The 12,587-nt window shown below is 43.4% G+C and overlaps 1 protein-coding gene across 1 annotated transcript in view; it reads right to left on the bottom strand.

Annotated features, from left to right (window-relative positions):
• Positions 1-355: 355 nt before the first annotated feature.
• LOC129711178 (uncharacterized) overlaps positions 356-12,587 on the bottom strand; it is a gene marked incomplete at its 5' end in the record, with an annotated part of 31,886 nt that continues 19,654 nt past the window's right edge. The window contains 1 exon segment of the mRNA XM_055659035.1: positions 356-385. Coding sequence (XP_055515010.1) covers positions 356-385 — 30 coding nt within the window.

Genomic DNA, 12,587 nt, shown 5'->3' with positions numbered 1-12,587 from the left:
AGGCTTTCTAAAGAAGTGTTTCTAATGTATTTCTAAAGAAGTGTTGCATGGTCCAGAAATTTGTTCTCACCACTGCAAATAAATTGGCATTTTTCTGTTTGAAATGCAGTGCAGAACAATTTAAAGTAATTCTGAGTGCCTTTAGTTACATTGTTCCCTGATTTTTGTTTGTGCCATTTTTATTTTAGCTTGACACCTATTTTCAACATGAAACTGTCCCAAGACACTCTTCCAACCGGCATCAACAATAATGCAATAACTATAATTCTTCTTCATCCAGATAGGGTCATCTAGTCATACAGCATGGAAACAGGCCCTTTGGCCCAACGTATGCATGCCGATTAAGATGTCCCATCTAAGCTATTCCCATCTCAACCAAATCATTCTAAAAGATAACAATCACAGTTCAGTCACAGAACAACCAAATTTTAGTAAATCTGATTGCTCCAGATTTTGATATAATTGTTCTAGTGATCACAATTTATTTTTATACTAGACTAAGTGGGACCTGTTGGATCCCAGCATCACATGAGAGTGGTAGTCCCCCAACACAATATTCCACTTCTCCACCAATTCCAATATTGGTGGCCAGTGGGGGAAGGGGGGGGCGGGGTGCAAGGCCACCAAATTCAAGTGCAGTTTCATACCATTTCAAGCAGGGTGCAAGGCCACTAAAGACAGCAAGTCGTGACCTCTCACTCCTCCATCTTGCAGAGACTGACCCACACCCACACTTCTGGGTTTTTAGTCCCTCCCCCTCTCACCAGAAGGGGCATGGCCTTCATGGCATGATTGACAGGAGAGAGAATCTCAACATTTTTTTTAACACTAATAACTCTTTTATTTTTCATTGATGGGAAAAATCCTCAGCACCTGATGAGCGGAGGGGGACTCTGAGTAAGATAGCCAAAAATCACAGCCGTACGTGGTACCATTTTTTCTAAAATCAATATAAAGCGCAAACAGGAAGTGGTCAAGATTAGACTTTTAATTATATAGAAGGCAAGGCAACTTTAATTAGGCAAGGCAACTTTAAGTAGGCAAGGCAACTTTAATCAGGCACAGCTTTAGCATTTCCAAACTAAAGGCAACACCGCTTTAGCATTTCCAAATCGAAGACAACACAGCTTTAGCATTTCCAAACCAAAGGCAACCCAGCTTTAGCATTTCCAAACTATATTTTCAAACCACATTAAGGGCACTGACAGGTTAGTAAAACCACTCACAGTTTGGTGACATGTGTTCAGTGTTATTCACAGCTCAGACTTAGAGACATGATCCTCTCACTCCCCCATCTTGCAGAGACTGACTGAGGCACTCAACATATCTGGGTTTTATAGTCCCTCCGGAGCGCAGCGGAGGGGGGCTCTGAGTAAGATGCCCAAAAATCACAGCTGTAAGTGGCAGTGATTCTTCTAAAATCAATATACAGACCAACAGGAAGTGGTCAAGATCAGACTTTTAATAATATAGATTTGTACAACACTACAGAGAATATCGTTCCTTACTCAGACCATGCTGACTTCCCCCTGCAGGTGGGCAGTCCCTGGCTCCATGGCAAGTAACCTGGCCTATCTTGTTCCCTCTCTCTGCACCTGAAATTATGGCCCGCCCACTGGAAAAACTGGTCCATGCTATCAAAGGATTCAGCCCACTCTATGGCAATTCTAAAGCCAAAACATTCAAAAAGGAATAAGAGTCTAGAACTCAGGGTCTGAAAGGGCAATTGAGGCAGATGTTCCTGACACAAATTAATAAGTTTCTGTAGAAAGACACTAAATGCTGGAGTAACTTAGCAGGACAGGCTGCATCTCTGGAGATAAGTAATGGGTGACTTTTCAGGTCGAGACCCTTCTTCAGACAGTTGTATCCTACAAAGTTGAAGGCCAAAATCTCAGAAGTGAATGGAAGAGTTCCATTTTGTTTTGACTGGCGTGGACATGTCAGACCTAATGGATACATTTTCTGTGCTATTAGTTTTCATGATTTTTATGATTTCAAATTTGCTTTTGGAACCGGGAGAGCATTTGGAAGAATTGTCCTTTTCTCTATCCCTACTCTTAAGCCCAGCTGGTGGGAATTGTGTCCTGCCCCCACCATATTGACCTTGGAATATTAGCTCCCCATTCCGGATTGTGGAATTCCTATCCTGCTCCATTAGTGTATACAATCATGTTGAATAAAGCAACTATTGTACAGACTCAATATGAAATTTTGTAATAATATACTAATAAAATTGCTTTATGTGTATATATTATGTGTCCATCATACTTGAAGGATCACTCATCCTCCACCAAACATCCTGTTACAGGTAAATGTGAACAAAATGATGCTCACATTGCACTTGGGTTTGGTCTGTTTAGTAATAATACCATTGTGATTTTGCACAGATGTATTTCACCCTGGCACATTCTTTATTATTCTTTTTTTTTTTTACAGTTAAGTTTTTAGAGATTCGCTGTGGAAACAGGCCCTTCAGCCCACCGAGTCCATGACGACCAGCAATCACCCATATACAAGTTATATCCTACACACTAGGAACAATTTGCAAAGCAAATTAACTTACAAACCTGCATGTCTTTGGGATGTGGAAGGAAACTGGATCACCCGGAGAAAACACACACAGATACCGAGAGAACAAACAACCTCCATACAAATAGCGTGCAGATAGGTACCGCAGTCAGGATCGAACCAATCTCTCTGGTGCTGCGAGGCAGCAACTCGACTGCCGCACCATTGTATCGCCCAGGAATATCTCATCATTCTTGTAAAACAACATGCCATCCATCTGACTTTTCATAATGAAAGTTATGGAAGATCTACAATCCCAAATGTCACCAAGCAAAATCTGCCACTTTTTCAGAGGCAAGTCAATCTTAAAATACAAGGCAGCTTGTAAATGAGTCTAAACTCTATAGTTGACATAGAAGTATTGGCAAGTAATTTCCAATCTACAAAAGCTAAATAGAATTAATAATAGAAATCTGGGGAGAAAATAACAGATGGTAATTGAATATAGTTTGGATAATGGGAATCTTGGGAGAGAAACACCGATTGTACTGGAAAATATTTGCTGGTCAGCCAACATCAGTGGAGAGAAGATACACAAAAAGCTGCAGTAACTCAGTGGGACAGGCAGCATCTCTGGTGAGAATGAATGGGTGACGTTTCAGGTCGAGACCCTTCTTCAGACTGGTTAGGGATAACGGAAACAAGAGATATAGACGGTGATGTGGAGAGACAAAGAACAATGAATGAAAGATGCAAAAATGTTATGATGATAAAGGAAACAGATGATAAGCTGTTTGTAGGGTGAAAATGAGAAGCTAATGATGCTTGGGTGGGGGAGGGATATAGAGAGAGGAAATGCCGAGGCCTCCTGAAGTGAGAGAAATCAATATTCATACCACTGGGTTGTAAGCTGCCCAGGCAAAATATGAGATGCTGATACTCCAAGCTGCGTTTAGCCTCACTCTAACAATGGAGGAGACTGAGGACAGAAAGGTCTGTGTAGGAAAGGGAATGAGAATTAAAGTGTCCAGCAACTGGGATGTCAGTTTGGTTCACGCGGGCTAAATGAAGGTGTTCTGCAAAATGATCGTCCAACCAACATTTGGTCTCGCTGATGTATTAGAGTCCACATCTTGAATAAGGGGGGGGGAGGTGCAGGGAGAAGAAAGGAAAAACGAGGAGGAGGAGCCCGAGGGCTGAGGGATGGGAGGAGACGGCAAGGGCTAACAAAATTGGGAGAATTCAATGTTCATGCCCGCAGGATGCAGACTCCCACTATAAACCTACTGACTCCCATGGCTACCTGGACTACACTTCTTCCCACCCTGCTTCCTGTAAGGACTCCATCCCCTACTCCCAATTCCTCTGTCAACGCCGCATCTGCTCCCAGGATGAGGCGCTCCACACCAGGGCATCTGAAATGGAACAGGGATTGTTCAGCATAACCAACAAAGAGGCAGGCATAACTGGGACCCATGCGGGTGCCCTTAGCTATGCCTTGGACTTGGAGGAAGTGGGAGGAGTCAAAGGGGAAATTGTTGAGTGTGAGGACCAGCTCTGCTAGGTGGAGTAGTGCGATAATAGAGGGAAATTAGATGGTTCTGCGGTCGAGGAAGAAACAGAGGGCTTTAAGGCCTTGCTGGAGGGGGATGGAGGTGTAGAGTGGCTGAACATCCATAGTAAAGATGAGGGAGTGGGGGCTCAGAAAACGGAACTCATAGAGACGAAGGGCATGTGGGATATCTTGAACATAGGTCAGGAGAGATTGGACCAGGGGAGATAGGATGGAGTCAAGGTACGTGGAAATAATTTCCTTGGGACAGGAGCAGGCAGAAACAATGGGTCCGCCATGGCATTTGAGTTTGTGGATTTTGGGGAGAATGTAAAAACGGGCAGTGCGGGACTGAGAAACAAAAAGGTATGGAAGGCAGACAGTCAGAAGTGATGAAATCAGTAATGGTGTTTGAGATTAAGGCCTGATGCTCATCTGTGGGATCATGGTCCAAGGATAAGTTGGAGGAGGTGTTGAGAGATGTCGCCTGGCCTCAGCCCGGCAGAGGTCAGCGTGCCAGACAACTTTGTAATGAAGGGTTTCGGCCCGAAACATTACCTATTTCCTTTGCTCCATAGATGCTGCTGCACCCGCTGAGTTTCTCCAGCATTTTTGTGTACCGTCGATTTTCCAGCATCTGCAGTTCCTTCTTGAAAACTTTGTAATGCTATTGGCTTGCTTATTTTTAAACCAAAAATAATGTAATCAATTATTTACAATAATATGTACAGTACGAAATAAATCAAAACAATACCCACCACCATAATACAAGTCAAACAAATCCACTAAATAAACTATTATACAACTACATCACCATCTTTATTGAGGATGCCTTTCACCCACCGCGGCACACAGAGGTCCCAGAAATCCCCCAGGGCGCCAGGGGACAGCGCATAGTCCCTTTCTAGTACCACCTGAGGGCAGATGTAACCCCGGAAAAGGGGCAGGCAGCCGGTTCGGGCAGAGCCCTCTTACAACCTGGTGCCGTGACTCGCGGATAGCCATCTTGGCCATGCCAAGGAGTAACCCAACCAGGACATCTTCAGCCCTACCCACTCCACTACACACAGGGTGTCCAATGATGAGGATGGTGGGTGAGAAGTTCAGCCAGAAGGCAAGGAGCACTCCCTTTAGATATTGGAACAGGGGCTGCAACCTCACACACTCCATGTACACATAGAACACATACTCTTGCAGCCCTTCTACTTGCTTGCTGGTGCATTTCTGAAGGGTTTAAATTAGGATGGGAATCTGAGAAAAATAACCAAAAGAAGAAAACCTGAACGTGAAGTTCAAAGGAGGAAATCAATGAGAAGTGTAGGAAGGAACTGCAGATGCTGGTTTAAGCTACAAGCTAAGAGAAGACACAAATCATTATTTAGTGCCAATTTTATACCACTATTAAATAAACTGAATGATACGATTAAATTTTGGAAAACGCTTCCACTCTCATTGATAGGTAGAATTAACGCTATAAAAATGACTTTCTTACCACAATTAATATATTTGTTTCAAGCAATCCCAATATATATTCCAAAATATTTTTTTTAAAAATTAGATTCCACTATCACTAATTTTATATGGGACTACAGAACACATAGAATTCAACGAAAGCATTTGTGCAAATCTAAAGAAGTGGGGGGTTTATCATTACCTAACTTTATATATTACTACTGGGCAGTGCATATTAAGAACATAATATACTGGCTAGATAGTTCCACTCAGCAGTTGGAGTGGATAAGAATGGAGAAAGAGGAGTGCTATCCGTACGATATAGGAACGATCCTGCTCTCACCGATAAAATTGAATAGTATAATATATAAGAAGAACCCAATTATTCACAATATAATAAGAATTTGGAAACAAATAAAAGCATCCTTGAAATTAAATAATTTATCAGTACTAACCCCACTATTGAACAACCCCGCATTCAAACCTTCTCTCATCGACAACACATATCAACAATGGGATAGACTGGGGATTAGGAAAGTAGGGGACATGTATGAAGTGGGCAAACTGTTATCATTTCAACAATTAAAATTAAAATTTAAATTGAAGGATAATCAATATTTTAAATATATACAGGTATGTGACTTTATGAAGAAACATACACATAGATTTCAAACTATATTTTTAGATCCTTTAGAAGAAGCAATGAATATCAAGGCTGATTCACAAAAATTAATATCATACTTTTATAATAATATATTAAATAGAGAATCACCCTCAACAGAAGCATTAAGGGAAGATTGGGAACAAGAGCTAATGACAAAGATCTCTAAGGATAGATGGGAAAAATATTTGATGAATACACATAACTGTTCTATTAATGCAAGACATAATTTAATTCAATTCAAATTATTACATAGACTATATTATTCAAAAACGAGGTTGAATAAATTTTATCCAAACATCTCTCCCAGATGCGATAAATGTTTGTTTCAAAACGCTAATATAACACACTCATTTGTTGGATGTACAAAGTTGAATAAATTTTGGAGTGATATATTTGATATATTTACAAAGATTTTCAAGTCAAGAATAGAACCCAAAACGGAATGGATTATATTTGGAATAATAGGAGAAGATACCAATTTAAATAAAGATCAAAATGTTTTTTTTAATTATGGGTTAATAATTGGAAAGAAATTGATACTTAAATTTTGGAAAAATACAACCACACCAACTGTTAAAATGTGGATTAGGAATATGATGGACATAGCACGCCTTGAAGAAATGAGACTCCGACTAATAGATAAATATGACCAATTCTTAAAGAGTTGGTCTCCTTTCATCGACTTTTTGGAATCATGTGATGCAGCAGTGCCGTAAGGATTGCTGATTTCAGTTCATGACGCGGATAGAGCTACATCTCCGAATACAGATTTGAAAAACTCTCTTTTAAGGGGCCTTCTCTTCTATTTCTACTTTCCTCTTTCTCTCTTCCTTTTTTTTATTTTTTATATACACACTTCACGTTTTTCTACTCTCTACCATCTATTTCTCCACTTTTTCCCCTTTCTATTGCTTTCTTTTTCTTGTTCTGCTTACTTCTTTCTTATAACATAAAACTAGAGGTTGTACATAGAATGGATTACGGTATTACATAGTTGGCACCTAAAATTAGGTGCCACTGTACTGTTTTGTGATGTATTAACTTCTAATAAAATAAACAAAAACAAAAAAAACAAAAAAAAAAGCTACAAGCTAAGGATTGAGGAGCACTTCAATAACAACTCCGACCCCCGACGCATGTCTATCTAGGCCATCACGGACTACAGACCCTCCAACGCCACCCCCACATCCAGCGACGCCTCCTTCCTTGAGGAGCTTAACCACTTTTATGGCTGCTTTGACAGGGACAATCAAGAGATGGCCATCAAGGCTGTGCTCCCTGCTGATCACCAGCCCCTCACACTCACCCCCGACGGCGTGTATGCGGAACTGAGCAGGATTAAAGCACGTAAAGCTGCTGGCCCTGTCGGCATCCCCGGCGCCTCCTCAGGGCCTGTGATGCGCAGCTGACGTCTGGACTGACATCTTCAACCTGTCACTTGCCTAAGCAGTTGTCCCCACGTGCCTAGAAAAAACCTCCATCTTGCCGGTGTCAAAACACTCCACTGCGGCGATCCTTAATAACTTCCGCCCAGTTGCACTTACTCCTATCATCACCGAGTGCTTCGAGAGGCTGGTCCTGGCACACCTCAAAGGCTGCCTACCTCCCACACTGGACCCCTATCAGTTCGCCTACTGCAAGAACAGGAGTACGGAGGATGCCATCTCAACGGCACTTCACTTCGCCCTCTCCCACCTCAACAACAGAGACACTTACGTAAGAATGCTGTTCATCGATTACAGCTCAGCATTCAACACCATTATCCCCTCAATACTGATCACCAAACTCTGCGACCTGGGCATCAACCCCTCCCTCTGCTACTGGATACTGGACTTTCTAACTAACAGACCCCAGTCTGATAGGTCAGACAACCACACCTCTTCAACCCTCACACTGAACACCGGCGTTCCACAGGACTGTGTGCTGAGCCCCCTCCTCCACTCCCTCTTTACCTACAACTGCACGCCTATGGCCTAAAGTGAGGAGGTTCAGCTCCTATCAGCATGGGGTGCTGACAACAACCTGGCCCTTAACTCCAAGAAGACCAAGGAGCTCATTGTGGACTACAGAAGGTCTAGGAGTGGCACACACACCCCCATCTATATTAACGGGACGGAGGTGGAATGTGTTTCCAGCTTCAGGTTTCTGGGGGTCAACATCTCTGATGATCTCTCTTGGACCCACAATACCTCAACACTGGCCAAGAAGGCTCACCAGCGTCTCTTCTTCCTGAGGAGACTAAAGAAGGTCCATCTGTCTCCTCAGATCCTGGTGAACTTCTACCGCTGCACCATCGAGAGCACCCTTACCAACTGTATCAAAGTATGGTATGGCAACTGCTCTTTCTCTGACCAGAAAACACTGCAGAGGGTGGTGAAAACTGCCCAACGCATCACCGGTTCCTCACTCCCCTCCATTGAGTCTGTCCAGAGCAAGCGTTGTCTGCGAAGGGCGCGCAGCATCGTCAAGGACTGCTCTCACACCAACCATGGACTGTTTACCCTCCTCCCATCTGGGAGGCGCTACAGGTCTCTCCGTTGCTGGACCTGCAGGTTCAGGAACAGCTTATTCCCTGCGGCTGTTACACAACTTAACTCTGCACATTGGTGATTGCCAGTCACCCCCCCCCCCGGACACTCCTTCCCTCAGAAACATTGCACTACTGCTAATGTATGTACATATATATATTTTGCTGTTCCATTATTCTATGTTCGCTCTTCTGGGTGAGATGCTAACTGCATTTTGTTGTCTCTGTACTGTACACAGCACAATGACAATAAAGATTGAATCTGAATCTGAATCTGAATCTGAATCTGAATCTGAAACCAAAGATAGGCACGAAAAGCTGGAGTAACTCAGCGGGACAGGCAGCATCTATGGAGAGAAGGAATGGGTGACCTTTTGAGTCAAGACCCTTCTTCAGACTGGTTAGGGTTGAGGGTAACGAGAGATATAGACGATGATGTAGAGTGATAAAGAACATTGAATAAAAGATATGCAAAAAAGTAATGAAGTGAGAGAAATCAATGAAAAGGTTAGAGAAGCAGAGAAGGCAAGGGTTTGAAAATGGACAAAGAGGGGCTTAGTTGTCCCTAGTGGTTCATGCCTAAATGTAAAAGTATAGTGAATAAGGTAGATACAAAATGCTGGAGCAACTCAGCGGGCCAGGCAGCATCTCTGGAGAGAAGCAATGGGTGACATTTAGGGTCGAGATCCTTCTTCAGTGAATAAGGTAGATGTGTTGAGAGCAATGATAGATGCTGGGAAGTGTGATATAATATGTAATAATGCCAATATGGTTTAAAGAAGGGGAGAGCTGGAAACTTGGCAACCGAAGTACTGAAGAAAGATAATTATACCTTTGCAAAGTTTCTTCCCGACAATCTAAGAAAGATAGAAGAGTGAACTTACACACACATTTTTGACATGCAAAGGTACTCAGCCTTTCATAGCTTGAAATTTCAAATATAGTTAATGCATTTGAAGTGGACTACGACTATGTCTACGACCTCCTACGACCCCCCTCATCCTCAGTCCTCCACACCTAAGACCAACTCTACGACTAGCTACGAGTGGAAATGATCACATGATAAAATGATGTCATGTTTGCACTTTTATTTCTTCGACCAGTTAACTACGACTACCTACGACTATCTACAACTACCTACGACTATCATCACGACCTACCTACGACCTACCTACGAGTATAAAGTATCACTATTTTCCATGCCGACCTTTTTTTTTACTCGTGGACATTTTTTATCAGGACGGAAAAAAAGCCGCGACCTACTTGAGGCTAAGAGTACGCGGAGACCACTCACGAGCATGAGGAAGAGTTACCTACGACCTCCTACGACCTTGTGGTGACCATGCTGCGAGTATGAGTCAAGGGCAAATTCGGTAGAGGTCGCCAATTAGGTCGTGAAAGTGGGACTCACCACCCTCTATGTAAAAACCTGCCCCACACATCTTCTTTATGGGCCTGTCCCACTTAGGTGATTTTTCAGCGGACGGCCGGTGATTCTCAAGTCGCCGGCAGTCGCCTGAAAAACCAAGAACTGGAACGGCGACTGTCAGAGTGGAACACGCACACACACACACACACATGACTTTGTTCACCAGGCTGTGTGAAAAGCCAAGGTGATACAGACACACACCACGACGAACAGGAAGGTTGGCGCTGTAAAAATACACTAGAGCACAGTGTACAGTAAAGGAGTAAAGGGCCTGTCCCACTTGGGCGCCATTTGCGCATCACGCAGGTGGCGCGCGAGGAATTTCAGCATCCCAAAATTCTGGGTGCCGCGCGCTTATGCACGTCCCTGCATGCACCACCATGCCTTACCATGCGCCATAAGCGCGTCATGCACGCCATGCACGCGTCACGATGCACCAACCAATTTTTAGGAAGTCACGTAAATGACGCGCAAATGGCGCCCATGTGGGACAGGCTCTTAAGTCCTTTAAGAGAGGGGTGAAGAGGGGTGCAGATGGGGGAGAAGGGGGGAGAGGAATGAAGACAACTTTTAAGAAGCCATAGATACACAGCTGTGGAGCTCGGCGGACATTTAACGTTACTGGTCGATTATCCTTAATTCTTAAAACTACTGCTTTACCTTTTTTTTCCCAATGAGCCAATGAAATTCACCAGTCAGCACCAGCTACAACCTACGAGAACCTCCAAGAACCTTTGACCTCCTGGCAACCCACTAGGACCTCCTGCCGACCCACCTACGGCTCGAGAATTCCTATTATTCTCCAAGGCGGCTTCATTCTAGTCGCCGCTAATTTTTCAACATGTTTAAAATTTCACGGCGACCATAATGCGGCCGTGACTAGTTCCCAGAATGCGACAACTCCACACGACCATGAAGGCGACTCCCCGGCAACCACCTGTGAATATGTGGCAACCATGTGGCGACTGTATAGTCTCCTGCAGTCGCCTAAAAAGTCGCCTAAGTGGAACAGGCCCATTAAACTTTGCCCCTCTCAATTTAAAGTTATTACCTCTAGGATTTGATTTTCCCATTCTGACATTCAGATAGTTTATGCCTCTTATCATGTTATATAATTTTTTATCAGATCTCCCCACAACCTCCAGCATTCCAGAGAAAACAATCCAATTCGGTCCAGCTCCCCTTGTAGCTAATACCCTCTCATACATTCATCATTCTGATAAACCTCCGTTGTACCCTTTCCAAAGTTTCACATTCTTCTTGTAATGGGGTGACAAGAATTGCATGCAATATTCCAAATGAAGCCGAACCAAAGTCCTATAAAGCTGCATTATAACCTCTTAACTTATACTCAATGCCCCAACCTATGAAAGCAAGCATACTATATGCCTTCTTTACCACTCTATCTCCTTGCGTTGTTATTTTCAGGGAGCTATAGAGACATAGGGTCATACAGCACAGAAACAGAGCTATCCTTGTTCCTGTCCATTTAACATCGGTAGTGGGGAAAATGCCAGTCAGTTATTTAAGATGGGATAGCAGCACATTTGGAAAGTGGTGAAATCATTGGACAAAGTCAGCATGGATTTATGAAAGGTAAATCATGTCTGACGAATCTTATAGAATTTATCGAGGATGTAACTAGTCGAGTGGATAAGGGAGAACCAGTGGCTGTGTTATATCTGGACTTTCATAAGGCTACAACAAGGTCCCACATAAGAGATTAGTATACAAACTTAAAGCACACGGTATTGGGGGTTCAGTATGGATGTGGATAGAGAACTGGCTTGCAGACAAAGAGTAGGAGTAAACGGGTCCTTTTCAGAATGGCAGGCAGTGACTAGTGGGGTACCGCAAGGCTCAGTGCTAGGGCCCCAGCTATTTACAATATATATTAATGATTTGGACGAGGGAATTGAATGCAACATCTCCAAGTTTGCGGATGATACAAAGCTGGGGGTCATAGGAGGCTGCAAGGTGACTTGGATAGGCTGGGTGAGTGGGCAAATGCATGGCAGATACAGTATCACGTGGATAAATGTGAGGTTATCCACTTTGGTGGCAAAAACAGGAAAGTAGATTATTATCTGAATGGTGGCCGATTATGAAAAGGGGAGATGCAACGAGACCTGGGTGTCATGGTACACCAGTCATTAAAAGTAGGCATGCAGGTGCAGCAGGCAGTGAAGAAAGCGAATGGTATGTTAGCATTCATAGCAAAAGGATTTGAATATAGGAGCAGGGAGGTTCTACAGCAGTTGTACAGGGCCTTGGTGAGACCACACCTGGAGTATTGCGTACAGTCTAGGTCTCCTAATCTGAGGAAAGACATTCTTGCCATAGAGGGAGTACGGAGAAGGTTCACCAGACTGCTTCCTGGGATGGCAGGACTTTCATATGAAGAAAGACTGGATAGACTCGGCTCGTACTTGCTGGAATTTAGAAGATTGAG

Source organism: Leucoraja erinacea, chromosome 1 (genome assembly GCF_028641065.1).
Source record: "Leucoraja erinacea ecotype New England chromosome 1, Leri_hhj_1, whole genome shotgun sequence".
NCBI classification, from domain to species: domain Eukaryota; kingdom Metazoa; phylum Chordata; class Chondrichthyes; order Rajiformes; family Rajidae; genus Leucoraja; species Leucoraja erinaceus.
The sequence above is the reverse complement of the archived record's forward strand: the minus strand, read 5'-3'. Positions and strand labels throughout refer to the sequence as shown.